This window comes from Rhea americana, unplaced genomic scaffold (genome assembly GCF_003343005.1).
Source record: "Rhea americana isolate MKP2758 unplaced genomic scaffold, rheAme1 scaffold_19, whole genome shotgun sequence".
Lineage (NCBI taxonomy): Eukaryota > Metazoa > Chordata > Aves > Rheiformes > Rheidae > Rhea > Rhea americana.
Genome location: NW_028186038.1, coordinates 558607 through 579172, shown reverse-complemented (window position 1 = coordinate 579172; position 20566 = coordinate 558607). Strand labels below are relative to the sequence as shown.

Genomic DNA, 20566 nt, shown 5'->3' with positions numbered 1-20566 from the left:
ATAATCTCTCTTATTATCTGTAATAATAAATAATCTCAACAGACATTCACATAACCCACATGTTCTGAGAGCAATCTGATACCTAGCCACTGGTATCTACAACTTCACTGTATAATCTTTTTTCCTTATTAAATAAAATTACATTAAAAGCTAGCTGTGTAATTGTAAACCTGCAAGGTCTGAAATAAATGCATGCCTAAAATAGGTTCAGCGGAGCATCAGCTGTTAAGAACCTAGAGTTACAAAAGTGAGAAAGTGCTTCACAACTGAGATCAGAGCTCAATCGCAGCAAGTCTGACCACTGTGGAAGAAATTGACTGTATTACAATAAAAATGCTGCCTAAAAACGCTGAGGCACATAAGATGCTTTCCTGAAATTATAAGCAGTTTGTTAGACGTTGCAAATCCTACCCTATACTCACTTCAGTTTTCACCCTCCAAGCTGAACCACACAAGTATGGTAAGACTGTGTGGTGCTGTGCATCAGATTACTGAAATGATACTGGGATAGGGTGTGACAGAGAGGGAAGGGAACCACAATCCATTTGGGAAAGCTATTTGTATTAATTTACAGAACAAATCAATACATCACAGTATTGGCACAACCGAGCTCATGGCAAGTAATGGCAAAGAGATGGAACAAGACAGATGAGAAGCTGAAGTGTTTTAAATCAACTTCACTACAAAAGCCAAATTATTGTGAAACATCTTCCTTAATGTCTTCCTAATTTTCAAAGAAAATAAGAAATCATTTCTGTTAAGTTTTAAAGAATTATTTCTTGTATATTTTTATTTTCAATTTTTTATTTCTAACATGCTGATTTAAAAGAAAACTAACAACAGTAAAAGCAACAACTTTAATTCTATTTATATTCTGCAGTATATCACATACTTTGCCTAGGGAAAGGGACAGTCAAGCACCAAGCTGTGTCTGAGGGTTCAGTGAAGACTAAATTGCAGCAATAAATATATATGTAACTATGTATCATACATAAAATATATATAACAGAACTACAAATAAGCAAAAAGCCAAGAGGAGCTCTAATGTGTTGCTCAGCCATTTACGGTATTAGGAACTTTTGCAGGTTTCTTGCTGATAAAAATTTGCATTTATTCTGGTTTATTTTAAATTGCACAGGCTTCTCTGCCCAATGACTACTAAGTAGACTCAGAGGATTCAAAAAACGCATAAAGAAATGCATCTATGAAAGTAATTTAAAAAAGGCTTGGCGTATCAAAAAATCAGAATTTTAGTAAAAATGACCAATTTGTTTCATATTGATGGGATGTTTTTCTCCCATCTTTGTCAGACTTCAGTGATAGAGAAAAAGTTTCGAAAAAACTCATTCTAATGTTCAAACGTAGCAAGGGCCATACTTTACCACCAATATTACAGGGGAAATTAAAAAAGAAAAAAAAATAGCGTACCCTTGGACAATTTTCACATTTTGCATATCTGTAGTCTTGGATGAATTAGAGACAAGAGGATATTAYTGCTGATTTTTGTTTTGAAGCAAAACTCAAGAGGATGGCATAAGGATTTGGACCAATGAAAAAGGAAGTGGAAAAAACCCGAAGTACCTCTCTTCCTCGAACAAAGAATGGTACACCATTTTTTCCTCCTTAACATTTGGTTCTGGCAAATATTTCTGGTTTTCTTGTCAAAGGCAACAGCACATACTTGACTAAAGGAATGAATATTTTATTATCTAGATGAGAGACGCTTGGGAATGAACCATAGGCCTACTGCTGTGTTCAGCATTCATCCTTCTGGCAGTGATCTAGCTTTAAGGATTGTAGATGTCAGACAAGTTAAAGAATGTCTATATGCCCCTGAATCTCTAGCTTTCCATGTTGCGCTTCTTTCTTTCCTGCCTTGAAACACCCCACATTGAACATACAGGTGAAAAGTATCTAAAACCGTAACTCCACAAAAAAATAGTCATTTTCCCTCTCTGTCCCTTTCCTAGAATCTGTCTTTAAACAGGAGCAGTGCCATGTGTTGGAATTCTACCTAGCACTCAGACAGACAGTGCTGGCCTGGAAGGATTATTACGTCCATAATGAGTAAGAAAGCTGATATCTTTCAAGTCTGTGAGAAAATGTAGAGGCATCTTCACTCAAAGACTGTGTATTAGGCATGAGGACACAGCCATAGGTAGGGTGAAGGCTGACCCAATGCAGTCAAGAGGACTGCACTGCCGTAATTACATGGCATGAAGCAGTAACATGCATCACATGCATAACAGGCAGTATTAATGAGAGGAGAAAGGTTCTGCAATCCCTCTCTCTAATAAATACAGACCAGACAGGCCCGTAAACTCTTTTCTTTTAATAAGTGCAATTATAGAGTTGGTTTTGCAATTAATTTTCCTAATATCTAAATTCAGTATTCGTGTTTGTCTTCCTTCTCAGTGCACAGATTAGAGTTTGAATAACTTCCCCATAACCAAAAATAAGTTACAAGATGACAAAAAAAAAAAAAAGATAAAAGTTTCCTTATAGTAAACTTACCAGAAGGCAAGTTGGTCTCCAATAAAAGTTTACATGCAGAAACATGACTAATTCAAACCTCCAATGAAATAAATACTTAACTTTTCAAAAAGGACGGAGATTCCAAATCAAAGTTTTCACGTAGCATATTTAACATTGTTAAATGCATGCCATTACTCTCTCACTCAAGATAATACCAGTTCCCAACATGCCTTTATAGATTACAAAAATACTTGCATCTCTGATTCAAAAAACTGTTACAGCAAAGGACCCCAAAAAAAAAAAAAAAAAAAAACACTACGTGTGTTTAAAACATGCAGTTTAAGTCAAGTCTAAAAGAGAGAGTCAGAACGCACTAGAAATCACAGGTAACAATGTTTGTCTGGTTAGTTTTCAAATTTAGAGATTCATTTCTTGAGAGTTTCAGGACAAAAGCAACTTTCAGAAATATTTGCTCTGAAAACAAAGGCAACTTTATTAAAAAAAAAAAAAAGAAGGAAGAGTATTGCTAACCTAGTAAGCAATATAGCGACTATTTGGAGACAGAAATAAAAAAAAAAAAAAAAGAAGGAAGAGTATTGCTAACCTAGTAAGCAATATAGCGACTATTTGGAGACAGAAATTGAAAAAACAAGACACCTCAAACTCGGGCACAGGAATGATCCAGAACCCCAAATTTCAAATATCAGGTTTAAAAAGCTGAAATACCTCCTAACATAATCCTACATAAAAAGATAAATAATTGAATAGGAGGACTTCTTCCAGTCTAGAGGAAGCATATTATAAATCCACATACAATACCAAAAACTGGAAAATTTCCAATTCCCCTACACATTTGTTTTACAAACAATATGCCAGCCAGTTTCATACTAAGTATAGATTAATTGACATGGTTCTCACTTTCTCCCTTATCTTCAGTTCCTCTCTTACAATTTTCAAAATTAAGTATCTGCCAAACCAGTAGCTTCTAAAATTTCAATGGCTCCCAAGCCTTTATTTGTTGAAACGTTGCTCCGTATTGGCTCAAGTAATGAATATTCATAATAATAATAATGCTAGACTAATTCCTCAGTACTCCTGCTTATCAAGAACACCATAATTTGGTTTATGCATGAGTGCTGCTGTAGTGACCTCTAGTTACTGGACCTCTAGTTACTGGACATTTACGGTAGTCACATCTAAAACACAAACTTTTCTTTTTTAAGCTTCAATACCAATAATCTTGATTATATATGACAGGGAAGAAAAACAGAAGCAAGTAAAGTATTGCAAGTTTGAATATTCATTGATCTTTATCTTGTAAAGGAACCAAACCAAGCACATATGAAACACTGTTGGAACCAGAACAGCAGAATTTGTAAACAACTGGATAACATAATGAGGAACAGAGATCCTCCCAAAAATAACCCTGATAGATTAACATTTTGTTATACCTAAATCTCATGCAGTTTTCTTTTGCTTCAGTGGAACATCAACCTTGCCAGTTCAAACTGCTACTAAGAGCTGCTCCAGTTAACCTGGATGACTTCAAAAGGAAGCAGATGAACATTTYCACTGTTTGCTCTGCCAATTTGATTGTTTTGAGCAGTGACAACTGCAGGAAATACGCTCCTGTAGCATAATCCTGCAGCCCTTCTGCAACCAAACTGTGCTATGCTTCTCCAGTGACAGCCTATTACAAAATCATGAAGAAACAAAACAAAACAAACAAAAAAAAACAAACAAAAAAAACCCGCATCCTCCTTCAAGCAAAAGCAAGGAAATGAACTATTGAGGAGTTCAAGAACATAAATCAGTAGTGAAGAAAACCTCCAGGCCATTCGCTGGGTACTCAACTCCATTTCAGTCCTATCTAGGACAGCATTAGCAGTCAGGTATAGGAAACATTTTCTAACATTACTTTTGTAATTTACCTTCATACTGACGCATTGCTTCTAATCATCTCTCTGGAACACATCTATTGTATATAGTAATAAAACACAAACTTGTTAAGCAATGCAAGCATTTCCAAATGTTATAGCTACTCTTCTTTATTTGAAAGAAAAATAGAACACCTGTAGCAGCAATGTCTTTTTTCACATTCCTCCTCCAATCAGCTATTTAACTCATAACAAAAATTATGCTCAATTCATACACATTCACTGAAAATCAATTTAAGAACATCTACACATAATTTTGCTAAGGCAATTATTTAATAATKTAACGGAAGTTGTTTGAACTCCGATGCATTTACAGAGGCTGAAGCAAAGAGAATTTCCAAGTCTGGAATGCTTCTATTATTGGAAGTCAACTTTGGGCAAAGGTGGATTGAAGAAGAGTGCAATATATTCAAATGTATTCAAATAAATTAAATAGAAGCACCTAGTATCAGTACAGATTTTGCTAGCAGATCTTGTTAATGTCTGCACATTAACAAAAAGTCATTTTTCCTCATCTATTATCAATTGCTCAGTTAACAAAATGAGAAGTAAGTATTCAGCTCATCCTTCTTCATATTCAAAAGTGCTTCTGCATGTTTYGTTTTCAGAACACGAAAACTTTCAAGCAGATATTTCTAGACCTTGAATTTCCAATAGTAACTAAATTTCTTATGTTTGGTTTTTCAGATTTTTTTTTCATGACTATTATCAAATATTATTCTCTTCTGGTATTAACTCTAGATAACAAAAAGCAGGTAACATTTCAGGTATCCTCTTTATACTCAAGGCAGCAGTTAAACTATAGAATTCCCAAAACCCATTATCATTCTTGGGAGATTGAATTTGAGAGTTCCCCCCTTCCAGACTCCTTGCCATAAGCTTCAAATTTCTGGCTGGCTATAAAACAATGTTGTGTGACCAATTATACTTCATCATATTCTATAAAAAGGGATAAAGTCATTTAGTAAATTATGATTTATTCATCTTTTATAACTTATCTCCTAATTTAACACCGTAATAAAATGTATAATGCTAAAGGTATTTATGATAAAAAAAAAAAGTTAAGACAAGTAACACATAATATGTAACTTCTGGGAATAAAATACTCACTGATAGCCTGTAACAGTCAATAAAACATAACTTACAATTTATAAACAAAACACAAGTATACAAAATTTGCCAATTTTAGGGAGTGTAACAATTTACACTTATCATTTGAACAACTGCACTATACTTTTAGTTAGCAAAGTATACACAACACACACAAATTTAGTTACAGCATTTGAGAAAAATCCACAATTTATAAAGGTATGTGGACAATTCCACCATAAATTTCTTCTACAATGTGATGTCCTTGATATTAAGTATATCTACCCAGTGTCCTCTTTAAAAAAGAAAAAACAAAAACAAAAGTTGTTCACTTTTATTCAAGGCAAAAGGCTTTTACATTGTCTTCTGTCTGTGAAGAAAATCACCCAATTATTTACTCGTTCACTTGTTCCTAGAAGGCCTGAATGGAAGGCCTTACACAAAGCCTTTTACATGCATCATAACAGAGGTTTAAGCGCTAGATAACGTCTTACTCAGTTATTTTGTTTTGTGAAGCCTTTTGCCTTGGTTGAATAGCTTGCTTGTTAATGTGTACTTTCAATAGTACACATTCCTGACCTTGCTGTCACTAACACCCACTCTTACTACCAATTACATATTTTCATAATGAAAAATAAAACAATTGAGAATGCAACAGAACAAAAGTATGCTTCAAAAATCAGATAATGAAAAAAATATATAAATGCACGATGTAGTACTATAGTGCAACGTTACTTTATTAGGCTGAGGAAAATGCAGGAATTATTCAGCTCTTCTAGTAACAAATCCCTACAATGCCAGTCAAAAAAGATTAAACATAGATAAGATTTTAGAAAACTTCAAATATAGTCCACAAATTTCTACATGAAACTTTCACTATTATCTTTATTGTACCCATCAAGTAATAGCTGAGTCACAGACAGAAGAGAATCATCAGCCACAGCTTGTATTCATTATGCCACATACTCATCAGGCTGCTAGTCAGCTTCTCTAATCACAAGCCTATCTATACAAAACTCATAGATTGTAAACATCATGCCCTTTTTTAATAAGAAAGATTTTGGTTTTATAAAATAAGAAGCTAGCAAAAGCAAAATGGTATTTTTGGCTGATATATAGACTGAAACATTTAAAAAGGTAAGCATCACACCTCAAGCTGACTTAAATATTTTAGCCCCATGTAATTCTGAACAGGCCCCATAATTTACACTGAGTTATAATCTTGCCTTCATATCAATCACAGAAGCTAAAGGCGTTTCATAGATATAGAAAGATATGACAAGACACGTGACAGAACATTGTGATTTAGCTTTGTGCAGGCAGATATCCTTCACCATGGAAATGTTCATTTATTTATCTTTCATAAACACTTCAGTGTCAAGACAAGTCTGTTTGCATGCACAAGAGGGACAGAAAAGTCAGGTGCACGCGAGAGAGAGAAAAAAAGGAAAGAAAGGGGAAGTGAGTGAAACATAAGACAAAGATGAACTGAAGACAAGTAGACTAGCAAAATCTGCTATTTTCCACTGTTTCTTCCCCCCCATCCCCCTCGCAGGTCAATTACGTATCTTAAAAAAAAAAAAAAAAAAAAAAAAAGATATACTAATATTTTATAACAATTTTTTCTACTGCTATTTTAGTCAACATAACTGAGAATCAGGAATGCCACCAAAAAAAAAAAAAGACAGTATTGCTCAATACTGCAAGAAAAACAATAAAAAAAATAATGTCACCCTGCTCCTCGTTACAGATAGGAGGAAAAAAAATCCTTCCTCAGCTCTCCATCTCCATATGAAAGTTTGTGGAACATCCCCGAAGTTATAAACAAACAGTAGTAAAATAGCAAGACACATTAAAAAGCAAACACTTTCCAGGTATCACAACCCGAAAATTTAATCTCATGTAAGAACAATCACAGAAACAAAAAATTTCCTAAGCATCCAGCAGCTGATACAATGTTCCTTTGCTAATGTTTTTGTTTCATTAGTATAAAAAGCTTTTAAAGAGTATTTCTCAGGAACAGTTTAATTTAGGGGGTTTTTTTGGAGCCATGTGGGTGCCATGTTTTCTTGTACCATGCTTTCTGGTATGGGTTTAATTCAGTTGTTTTTTCACACGCTAAGAAAGCRGTGTAACAAAATCATAGTTAAACCTTAGTCAATGACAGCAAGTAAAATCAGCATAGCCTCAATAAAGGCACATCAGTAGATCCATTCCCATTAACGGAGTTGAAATAATCTCAGTGTTTACTTAACACCTGGTTCCCTTCATGAAAATACCAAACAGTGTGCTAAGAATACCAGGGTCAGTCACAATTTTCATGAAGAAGTCAGTACTAATGTGTAAGCATTTGTCCACATTTACTGATGTACTGCCTAGTTTTCTTCTTCAGTAGGGAGTAAATTCTTTGATAAGGAGTCGTAACTGCTGAGTTTTTAATGTCTCCCAATGTCTTTCCAATCCACTGGAAATCATAGAATCAGTAAGGTTGGAAGGGACMTCTGGAGATCTAGTCCAACCTCCCAAAGATTTCCCGGTGCTGGTTCCACAAATCAGAAGACCACCACAAACTTGATTTCTGTACAGCATCTTGAAGGATACAAGTAATAGCATAATATAAGCATAGCAACAGCACAGGGAGATTTAGGCATTAGCCATATGTGGACAATTCCACAAGTACAACTAGTGCACTGTTGAAGTGAATAGAGTTTTTACATTGCCCATCCCAAGACATGCAGTCTCATGGTAATCTACTGGAATATAAAAAATAAAAAACAAACAAACAACAACAACAAAAAACTTCTTTCTTCCTATTGTTAAATAAGGCTAAATTAATGTAAACATTTCTAACCTGAAAAATTCTTTTACTTACTTTTTAAAACTACATCTCCCATTATTGCTGTCTACCAACATTTCAGAAAGCTARAAATAAAAACCTTCTTACCAAACTTTTCCTTCTTCCATTCCTTCTCTGGCACATTGGTTTATTACTGCAGGGCTACTCACAGTAAGCGCTGAGCTTTCAGAATTCATCTTTTTTCTGAAAACAGAAAAATAAATAAAAGAAAACTGTAAAGAATCCAATATTTAATATAAGTGAAGAATTGCGTGTTTACCAATACACTAGAAAATAATAATAAAAGATAAGCACTTTTAGGACCAAATTCACTTTACTCATTTAAGTAAATTTCAGTTAAATCAGTAAGACTAAGTGGATGAATACATTGAGCAGGATTTGGCCATTTTGAGGACTTGCTAGTTATGCCAAACCCAACACTGATTGTCTTTTGTTTACTTTTCTGAATATATGCCAAAATCGTTGATGTCAGCAAGTCTGTATCCAGGGCTATGCGTAGCGTCAGTTATATTAATTCAGAGCAGCAGTCAGATCTAGTGCTGCTGTGGAATGATCGGCACAACACTGGCAAAAAAACATCTGGATTTCAGATATTTAAAGATCTGTAGAATCTTTTCTAGTGTATTTTAATAATTTTAAGATGCATCTTCCGCTGATTTACTGAAAATAACAGCCAATTCATGGCTGAAGTCACCCAAAAACAGTATATACGTGTTCAGATGCTAGCAACAATTCCCAGGCTACATTGCTTCTAAAAGGTCTATATGGCCAAACATGTTTCAACTCAATGACTAGTATGAGAGGAATAAACAAGGTCTCTGGAAGATAGTGGCATTAAACTTTTTATTTTCCCCTCAAAAAAAAAAAAAAAAAAAAAAAAAAAAAAAAAAAAAAAAAAAACCTAGGAACCACCATGTTAACATGAACTTGTTTTACCTTTTTTTTTTTCCCTGTGTGCGTGTGCTTTTAAAAGAGGGAAAAAACAGCTATTTTTAGCCAAAGTCAGCTTTCTTTACTTGAAAATGCCTAGTTTAAGTCATAATCAGCATAAACACTTGTTAGATTAAGAGAGAATAGATTCAACTGTATATTAATCAATACTAGAACATTACCAGTAAGGTTATCTAGGTTGTACGTACTTACAAGTAACTTTTAGTAAAGCACTAAAAAAAAAAAAAAAAAAGAGAGAGAGAGAGAGAGAGAGAGAGATTGGAGAATGCATATCTATATGTCAAAATGCTGCCCATAAAGGGGTAGATAAGCAGTCTTAAAGAGCATGTTTATCAGACAAACCCCTAAATCCAGCACCAACAACCAATATTCAGTCCCAACAGGAAAGTCTTCTTCTTGCCTCCCCTTTGCTGTGAATGGAGAGCATACAATCCTGTCATTCACAGACAACAGAATGGACGTTAAAACATGACTCCTTCATTCCACTTTTATTTATTTATTTATTTTAAATAAACATCCTTTACAATAGCAAGGGATATAAATTTTGCACAGCCCATTTCTGAGCTCAGCATTTGGTTTCAAGTACTTGTAAGATTGCTCTGAAGGAGACAACAATAAAAGCTTCATCTCTTTGACAGCAGAATCATCGACCTATCTTTGGATCTGTGCCTGACCTCAAATTCACTCCTGGATCACTGAGATACACTACAGAAGAGAAAATAACCAAACTAATAATGCTAGAAATGGCTCCACAGCAACAGGGATTGCAAGATTATTATTTGTCTTGCTAGTCTATAAAAATGTAGGAAGAGGAAGTTATTCTTAAAGATATTCCAAAGAAATGGTGCAGAAGTCCTTACTTAAATATTTTTTTWAAAAAAAATCCCTTTTTTAGGAAGTAATTTCCTGTCGGGGCAAATTATAACTTTTTTTTAGTAATCTGCTTCTACTCTACATTGGGAAAGCTTACATGCTTCAGTGATCACATCAGTTATGCTAGCAAGAGTTTCGCCTCCTCTTCAGGTCACTCAAGTAAGAAAGACCAGAGGTTCAAGAGAAGATTAAAGGCAGTCCACTAATTTTCAAAGCTGGGAGATGAAAGATTTAAGTTACAAAACCACAGGGTAGCCATCCCAGTAAAAAAACAAACATAACCAAAAACAAAACAAAACCAACCCCAAAAAACTTCTACTGTTCACTTGTGAAATACAGTAGCAAAAACATCCAATATTGAGAATTTCACACTGAAACTAGAGTCAAAATAGAGAACAGAAAAATGCTAGAAGTTACTGCATTATCAACTTTTCTGTTAATTGTTGATTATAAAGGTTGACATGTATTTAACAAAAATTATATCAAATGTGGCATCAATCCAAATTCTGTTCTCACATGTTCTGCAAGGGAGACAAGGTAAAATAATAGAGAGGAAAAGAAAAAATATGTCTTTTCCAAGCATCTCTTCTCGGCTCCTTCATGTTCTGAGTGTAACATCTGAAAATATCAGTAGCATTGTCCTTGCTGCCCTCCACAGCCACAACCTCAGAACTTTACAAAAACCTGCTCTGAGTATTTCTGGAGGGTATCAAGAGGCCAGCATTTATTCATTCTGATAGCAAGATCTCATCCACCACCTTCAGAGAGATGTCCACCTGCAGGACGAAGCAAGAGGCTTTTCGACAAACTGGATACTTAGAGTGAGATTCTTTTGAGACACACAGCTCACGCTCTTGCAGCTTCCAAGGCCAAATTTCCAACAGTATGAGAGGTTTGCCAAGTCAGTCATAAACTAAACAAATGCACTCCTCACTTAACCATGTGGAGAAGAAAGGTATAATAGCCAGCTGACACAATGTTAAACAAGCATCCTTCCTCAGCTGCCAGTAACAAAAGGGGAATGAGTCAAGGAGAATATGACAGCACGGCCCTCTTCCACCCCTCTGTACTGCAGCAACAATTGCACACTCCCTTAAAATGGAAACACGTCATGCAAAACACTCCTTAACTTCGCACACACACACCCCAAAGAAAGGCTGCTCCAATACTCTGAGACCCCTGTCTGCTGTAGCATAAACTCTTTGTGTCTTGATGATTTCTGGCTGTATCACTTCCCAATCACACTCCTTTTTCCTTAACATCTTCTGAGATGGAGGAACTCATGACAGTTTCAGCACCAAGTGTACATTCAACAGCACTTCTCACTTTCACTTTGGCAACTCGACAGCAACCACAAAGAAGCTAAAAAAAAAATTAAGTGACAAATAGAAAAAAAATGGGTATCTGCTTGCACTTTTCCAAGGCCACAGATATAGAATATTGCCACTGTTTTATTACTTATTAGGCCATAATATTAACACTATCCTAAGAAATCATCCTCCAACAGTAATACCACCTTCAAAATAAAATTCAGTTTTAGAAGCAATGGAACAATGTTCAAAAAGAAAAACATGCTACTCACAGGTGCCTGTTTCAATATCACCATCCAACTCTTGTTTGAACTTGAAGTTTATGGCACAGGCCCCATACGTGATGAAACTTGAAGGAGGAAAATAAACCTGTCATCTTTTCTCTTAATAACTTGAAATCAGATGCCAAGGCAAGTCAATGAATACTAATTTAAGAGAGACTGCTTTGGAGGCATTCTGTTCCTCATGCTCTCTTTGTACACTGAACCTTGACTGTTCCAGATAAGGCACGTGTGCTTTAATTGGGTGTTATCCTAGAGATCATGTTCCACTTTAATAGGAGGAAACGGGTAAAAGGCAATTCCAGGAAAAAAAAATGTGAAAACAATGGCAAATACTTTATTTATAGTATCTGTGTTAATACTACCATCACTATCTTGTTGAGGCAACAGCCTTGAAAAAAAACACCCTTGCTGTTTTTGATGAGACAACAGAAGTTTAGTATACTAAAATCTTCTCTGAGTATAGACTGTATAATACTACAATACTGAGTAGTAAGCATGTATACTAAAATTCTTGTAAGTTATCGCAACACACACACACACAAAAAATAAGTTTCCATTAAAGTCTTTGATTGTTTGATGCATCTGCCTTAGATTCCCACCCTGCATAACTGCAGAGAAAAGCCTAGGAGTGCTAAGCCATTGAACTGAGTAGTTCTTAACTATCTTAAGTTAAATGTAGTTTATTAATTTGTATTTAAATTCAAATCTGGAAGTTTCACATCTCCCCTCAAATTGGGGTGGGAGGGAGGCATGACAATTATAGCACAAATCTCCGAACACACGCACAGAATAACACTACAGAATCATTTGAACAGAAGGGATGGGAAGGTTCAAGAAAAGCTTTGAAGCCGTGGACTCAAACCAGCCTGTGGCTTATATCAGGCAGAACAGAGAGCTAAATCATTTTTTACCATGTTACCCTATACAAAGCCTATTTTCTTTATTTGCTTTTGTTGCAAAGTGTGTCTTTGATCCTCAGGCCAAAAATCTTTTTTTTTTGCTTTTCCCTTCACTCTCCGCATGCATCTCTACACAAGTTAGATAATCACCAAGAGGGCAGTGAAAAATTAAAGTATTATTCAACAGTTATTCAGTACAGTTAAAGTAAAATTAGCCAATATATTCTGATAAAACATGTTCCCACAACTTACCATTCCCAAAATGCTTTGCATTGTTGAAACAGTATGTTGTTATGCTTAGTTTGATAAAAGAACCGTGAAAAAAAGATTACAGAAACCTAAGACTCTTGAATGTAGAAAGAGTAATTTTTAAGAAAAAAGAAAACAAGAGCACCAATAAAGTAATATGCACCAACTGTAAAGAAAAAACAGGGAGCATTGTCAACATTCTCTCAAGTATAAGGACGCTCAAAAAAAAACAAAACAGCAGATTACTAACTAGAAAGCACGCATCAGAACATCTTTCAAATTAAAGAGCTGACTTTCCAATTCCTTACTACCTGCACAATAGCCTGCAATTTCTAGTGAACGCAAATATTCAGTCTTGCACTGCTTTCTGCAAAGTCTCATTTCCACATGTTTGCAGGCACAAAATATTGATAGCATTCAGCTCTTAACCAGCAGGTTGTCTTAKGCAAATAGCTTGTTAAAGGGCAGATTTAAGTTTTCAGACAATTTAATTATTTAACTACATAACAACAAATGCCGCAAACAATCTTCTATCCAATTTGTTTGCTTTAGGTTTTCAAATACTGTGTTTGCCAGGCATCTTCATACCACTGAATCACTTAGCATAAACTTGTAGAGAGTTCCTTGCACCCATGATACTTCAGAAAAATCAGAGCAAGAACCGAAGAATCTCTTGATATATTTTTTCTGCTAAGCACAACTCCAAGTAGCAGGCCATGCTGAGAAACTTTACATTSCATAATCACTTCAATTCAAGCCTAGGATACGGCAAACTTTGTTTCACATGTGCTATGGTTCCTTCAAATGTTGTATATTGAGATCAAAACCTGTGTCTTATGCCATTACTTATCTTCTTGAAGTCTTTGCATTTCATGCATTAAAGARTGAGATTATGGAAGCACTTTTTAAAATACATACTTTTGAACATGTTTTCCTTCCATTTCTTGGCACATCTTATTACCTGTGGTCAGCTTTTGTTCTATCAAGAGCAGCATATTAAGTTATATAGGTACTTTACACAAGTATATATACAAAGATAATTTGAAAGATTTAAACAGATGGCAGAAATGGTTCAGTGAACTACTTCCAGTATGTGTAACTTTGCACTCCATATTTGGTATTTCCATCAGAACACTCCAAGGTGATAGCAAAGAAGTTGAAGAAACTTTAAAATAATGATTCTCTGCCTCACAGCAAGTACCATCAGTTTGTCCCTACAAGCACACACTTGCTACAGGCAGGGAAACAGTTTATCAAGTCTTATATAAAACATAATGTTTACTCTTGAAATAACATGAACATTGTGTTTAGTCTCAGTATGAAGTAGCTTAAAAGGTGAATGACAAGTGGAAACAGTATAAACTTGTACTAGGCTGAAGCCAGACCACTGATATGGTACAGGTTCCCCGCTGCAGAAATACCACCGCTATGAGATATTGTTCTCAAAACTATTAGTCCTTTCTTTTACTTTAAAAGATTTAAAAGATTTAGTTCTTTTCCCCTCCAWAATACAAAAGGAAAATGAAGACAAAGAATTCTACTACAAATCATCTCAGATCAACTTCAAAGAAAGCATCTGGAGAAGTTTGTCAGAGTTGAGAGGATGTGGTACAATACTAACACCTTTTCAAACTGTTGAAATCTGTTGATATATCCAGATACAAGCATCAGTGAAACCAGAAGCAGGTATGCCCACACAATTCCCAAAATATAAATTTGCATTTTTCAAAGCAATAGTGAGTTCATGAAAATAGAGTTGTAAGTTTGAAGAATTTCAACCAGTGGTTTACTCTTAGTGGGATAAACAATAGATGAGCAAAGGGCTCATCTGCAGTGCACTGATCTGCAAAGTCATCAGGAGCTTTAAAACTTGTAGTAGTTTCAATCCAAAAGCTTAAGGTATAACAGAAAAGAGGAAATATTTACAATTTTATTGCAACTTTTAGGGATGGTAGTTGATTGCCCTAACAATTAAAAAAAGAAAAAAAAGAATTTACTGTTTCAGTGATCAGTGTCTTAGTCAATAATAAAATACAAATCTCTTATCTAATTGGGAGACAGTACTTGAAAAAAAGTGTAACATTATGAAGAACTATCAAAGGCTTGACTAGAACATTCTAAACAGAAAGGTTTAAAATGCAGGAAATACACATAGAAAAATAAATATACTGTCTAAAAATACACAGGACATTAAATTCAATATAACTTCAATAGAAATCAAGGCATTTTCTGTCAATGATGTTGTTATAATTATATAAGTCATTCTGAGACAAGAATGATTTCTCTCTGAAAAGATCCAGATGTTCCTAGTATTTCAAATACCTGGCTTAAGCAACAGAGGGGAAGAAAACAACCAGGACATCCTATTATATCACTGTGCACAAAGAATTCTCCAGCACTAACCGTTTTCCCTCTCCAGGTTTTTACTTTTGTTAAAGCAAACTAACCTCAAGAGTGTCAAACCTAGTTGTTACTATGGACTTCTTGCTAGCCTTTAGTCAGTTTGAGAAGGAAAAGGGAGCAAGAAGTTGCGCTGATTTGATTCATACTCTACAATTTCAAATATGAATACAACTACCTTTATGCGAAACATAATGCTTTGGGTTTTGCAGTTGACACGACACAGTAAAACAACGTTGCAAGGTTCTTTCCAAAGATTATGAGAAGTATTTATGTTCCCAATTTAGTGACTCATCCAGTTAGCAAACTCAGAGATGAATTTAACTCTATCCTTCTCTAAATTCTGAATTTGAAAGCAAGCACTGTGATGATATTCAAAAGCTGTAACAATGAGAAACACAAAGATTTTTTTCCTAGAAAAAAAAACTATGAGAAAACTATCCCCAGAGACAACTGTTTGTAACTTCTGAAAAGAATATGAAAAGGCCTATATAAAGCTAAAAAAAAAAATTTAAGGGACAATTCGTTAAACAAAAAAAGAGGTGTTATCTGAAACAACAAGGAAACATTCAAGTAGCGCACACATTTTCTCATTATGCGTATTAGAATACTTTCTAACAACTGCATTTAAGTATTTTTAATGATAATGGCATATAAAAAAGGAAGAAAAAAAAGAGATACAGAATATAGTTTCTGTATCATAGAGTTTCTGTCAAGTATTTTTTTCATATTTCTCCCTTCAATAAATTCCTCTCTCCCTCATATCAAGAGGGTTTAGCCTCACAAAAATAAAATAAAATACACAAAAACAAAACACGCCCCACCACTACTGAGACAAGTGCAACYGATTTTCTCCTTTACCAGAACCATTACTGCCATGGAACAGTAGCAGTTTCAAAGTTTTACCTGCTGAAAGTATGTTAAATATTCTCCTTAAAATTAAAATCATCATCCTTTCAGCCTATTATTTCAAGCTTGCTGCAGAGTTTAATACATCACTATAGTTTGTCAATTTTTTTTTTGCATTTATTTTTTCCTGATTGAGTACTTATAAAATAAATCTGAATGAAAAACAAAAAGTTTATGGTCCTAAAGTTACCTTCTTGTCAGTCTTTTCAGCTTTTGGCCTGCAGCTGCTAAGCACAGTCACAACCCAAACACACATGGGAGAGTTTGCAAGATTTCCTCTCCACACAGGAATTGACTTGTTCAAGAGAAATTTTTCTAGATATTATTTATCTGTGAACCACCAACAAAAGGTTAATTTCAACAACATACATTTCAGTAAACAAAGCATATTAGGCTTCATACTTAAATAAAAACCTCACTATTTACAGGGGGATACCAAGTTTGAGATACATCCATCGTAGACTGTATCAATACAAAATATAATAGTTTTAAGGGCTGCACGGCAATTCACGCATGTCTTTCACTTTTCCCAACTGTCTGCCATCTGAAAATACCAATTAAGGCCATACACAAGCAGAAGCAGTCAGCCTTTCAGGCAATGTGCACTGTCCAAATAGCTGGTCATTGTCTTCTTTAAGACCAAGGTGAGGATCCAGACAGATCCTTCTGAGGGAGCACAAGTTGGAAACACTTATTAAAAATAAAATCAATAGGATTCCTGGTACAGTACGGACACCATAATGAACATGCTCTTCTCCCACTTACAATACTGAAAATTTCTGTTGGAAAAACGCTGAAGTGTTTAAAATAGATTAATGAAAGTTGTACTTTTATTTAATAACCAAAGAGTCTGAGAAATGATAACTGCACAGCAGCTGTTTTTGTTCTGTAGAAAATCACGCAAGTCCAGATAACTTCTGCCAACTTTCTAAGTATATACAAGCTTCAGTGGTAGAGAAGGCAGTAAATGTTTTGAGTAAAAGCTGTACCACACRCTGATTACACCTGTAGAGTTATGAGGGGAGCTACACCATTGCGTAGGTAGTTATTCTTCTGTAGAAAGAAAATTCAACAACAGTATAGGACACCTTTCTATTCATGTAATGTATTATTTCTCATTGTACACATCATAATTTGATTTTAAAAAAATCATTCTTCTGTTGGATAGAATAAAAAACTTCTGCTTCTTGTCTAGGTTAGGCATTTTTGGGGGAAGAAGTTGCTGAATTCTGCTACTAGCCACGGCTTCAAGTACCACCCTCAGCAGTGGTCTGTATGAGACGCATACTGTTTTGAAGCAACTCAAACACCTATGGCAGCACGCTTACTCAGATTTAGAATTCCTAGATTACTTATCAAGCACATGACTCGGTCGAAGTAAATAAATATGCAAGCACATATGCCCTTGTGTTTAGACATTAACAGCCTGATCCATTAGCATGCCAACTACTTCAGTTTCCATAGTTGGATTCTATGTAGTGTTGAGCACCAGCAAGTTAATCAGCTGCTAGCAGAAAACACATATCTGCAAATTCAAGTCTGTTATTAGCATACCATCAGTTACGAAAACGTAACTTCATGTTCAACTCTGGTTGACACTACATGGGAAGACTTCACTGTTTTTACATCTATGTTAAATTTGGGGACTACATGCTATATAGGTATTTCAGAACAGTTACTTCGCAGATAAAAAAAAGCACATGAGGTATTTGCTAATCATAAAATACTCCCTAAATACTCTCCAGTAATCCATTTCCTAATTATTTACCTATTACACTACAATAGCTCTACATGGTCTTAGAGATTTGTGCAAAACCATAAACATCTGTTTTCTGTAAATTTCAAAGGAGTCAGACAACCAAGACACAAAACCTGCCCTCACAGCTTGAGAGGCATGATTCAATGAAGAATAAAAGGAACTTATTGGACCTAAAGAATACTAGATACATGAAGATAACTTTTTTCAGCCAATAATAGTAGATGTTAATATCAAAGGTGTGAGACTTTCCTTCATCCTGCATCCTCAAGTATATTGGCCTGTTYCCATCATTTATCCTGATGTGGAGCTGTTGCTCAGGCTTTTACATGTCACAGAATAAAGTACTAGGATACCCTTTAAAAAGTACATCATCTTTCTATGCAGCCTCAGTGAGCTTGCAATGCTTATTTCCCCAATATTTAAATAAATGAAAAGACTCATGAAAATAAACAGAAATAAATTGAAAAGTCAACAGCATTAATATCAACACTCCAAAGTCTTCCATTGAGTGAATCATTTGCCAATCATTCTTATTTATTATACAGGAAAAAAACAGCAACTCTTACCAAATTACTTTTCAAAATGCRTATCAGACTTAACTGAATATAAGGTGTCTGCAATAAAATATGCACATAGAACACTAAAAAGATTCTAAGCGTATATATTACAGTATTTGTATGAGGGGGCAAATGTTTTCACATAAAACATTCAAAACAATTAGGCTTCCTTGGCGCAGAAGAAATTGTTCAAAAACTTAAAATACTAAGGGCATACAGATAAAATTCTAGTATATACAGCATTTAAGAGTGTCAGTTAATTTTCTTTAACTACTAAAGCAAGATATTTGACACAGAGAAACTAGCTCCTAAACTGGTATTTAGATTTTACATATAAATTCCTGAGCAAAACCAGGTATCACTCACATCAACTCATGAACAGGAAAACAAAATAAATTTTTGCTTACAGACAGGTGCTTTCACTAGCCACTTATTAAAAAGAAAATAATTTCACATAATACTCCTCCAGATTGTGCACACAGAGGACACCCATAACTTGGAATCATGCCAGAACAACTGTCTACACAGAAGTCCCAGAAAGAAGAACTGCACTGTTCAAAACAGAACTGAGCTCTGAGAAAACGTTCAGGGAAAGATACTGAATGCTACAGCGTCTTCATGGGTCGTGAGGCCTTGTCAGATTGTTAACTGCTAAGCACAATGAAGACTGGAAATTAAAAGAGATTTCTGTTTAAAATAACACAGTATTTAGTTTACTAAAACAGGATAATAAATATATACTGAAAAGAAGCAATAAGGCATATGTATAAACGTTTAAAAGGCTAAACCAACCAAATGACAAGCCAAATATTTTTATGTACTACCTTACTGCACTGATTACCTTACTGACTCTGGTGCACTTCACTGTTTCACACATTCCCCTACCTACATTCTCCTGAACCTATTATTCTGCAATAAATATTTTAACTATGTTTGTTCCCAAATCCCATAGCTTCTCCCACGATGAGTTCAAATACCATAAGAACACAAGCATTTGTCTCATAGCTTGTTGCACTTGGTAGACCTCCATGCAAACTGCAGAATCAGGAATTTAACCAAATGAATTCTGTAACAAGCATCTGAAGATGAAAGAACTTCCTCTATTTTTCTGCTACAAAAAGGCAGCATACAACTTGACAAAAGATAACATTTAAATATAAATTAGATTAATACACGTATGTACACACTAACAGGATATATTATTGTTTACATACACTCACAAGATTTCAAAAGTAAGAAAAGAAATAAAGATATAAAATACCAAAGCTAAATTTCTTAAGTTAATGTAAATAGTTCTTTAATAARCCACACATTCTGGTCACCACATCACTCAGATGATAGATCATACTGCAGTGCCAGAATTTTACCTGTGTGAGACATTAGTACTTAAGTGCACAGCATTTTTCACCTACAGAGAACTTCACCAATATCAACTATTTAAATTCAAACAATTATCCATGCCAGGTTAATTGATGTTATCTTTCTCAATCTGTTCTGAATCTGCTACGATTGACTTCAAAAGTGTAAGCAATCACCCTTGGTGTTTATTTGTTCCACTTTCCTTTCGCCAACAACTCCCCTTCCCTCCCAGAGGGAAGGGCTGGAAAGCTCAAGAGCAGCGGAGCCGCTCTCCGACACGCCAAGGTCAACAAACAGCTGGGGAAGAAAAAACTTACTGGTAACAGCAATTAAAGTTTTCAAAGGAGACAAGACGCACCTGGGACTTCAGCCCTTCGTTCACATGTCTTTCCTCCTGAACCTACGCTTGTGAAAGATTTGGCCCCGAGTAAGTGTAGAAAGTTTTTCGGAAAACGAAGACAAAACGGCGGTTGAGCCCTGAGAGGAAACGGTCAAGCGCCCGTTGGCTCCAACCGTCGCCGCGCGGGGGGGTCGCCGCCCCCCCGCCTCCACAGCGCCCCTTCGCGCGTTCGGGGCCGCCAGCCGCGCCGGGGGGAGCCCCTGGAGCGGCGGCTCCCGCCCGCGTCTTTCCTCCTCGCCTCAGACGGGCCGCGGGGGC

General features: G+C 35.4%; 1 protein-coding gene across 2 annotated transcripts in view; it reads right to left on the bottom strand.

Annotated features, from left to right (window-relative positions):
* ARHGEF3 (Rho guanine nucleotide exchange factor 3) overlaps positions 1 to 20384 on the bottom strand; it is a 140090-nt gene extending 119706 nt beyond the window's left edge. For both annotated transcript variants that reach the window (XM_085302340.1, XM_085302342.1), the window contains exons 1-2: positions 20267 to 20384; positions 8446 to 8541 (exon numbers count right to left, since the gene is read on the bottom strand). In XM_085302340.1, coding sequence (XP_085158466.1) covers positions 8446 to 8534 — 89 coding nt within the window. In that variant the 5' untranslated portion in view covers positions 8535 to 8541; positions 20267 to 20384. The remainder of the gene's footprint in view (positions 1 to 8445; positions 8542 to 20266) is intronic.
* Between the last annotated feature and the right edge of the window lie 182 nt (positions 20385 to 20566).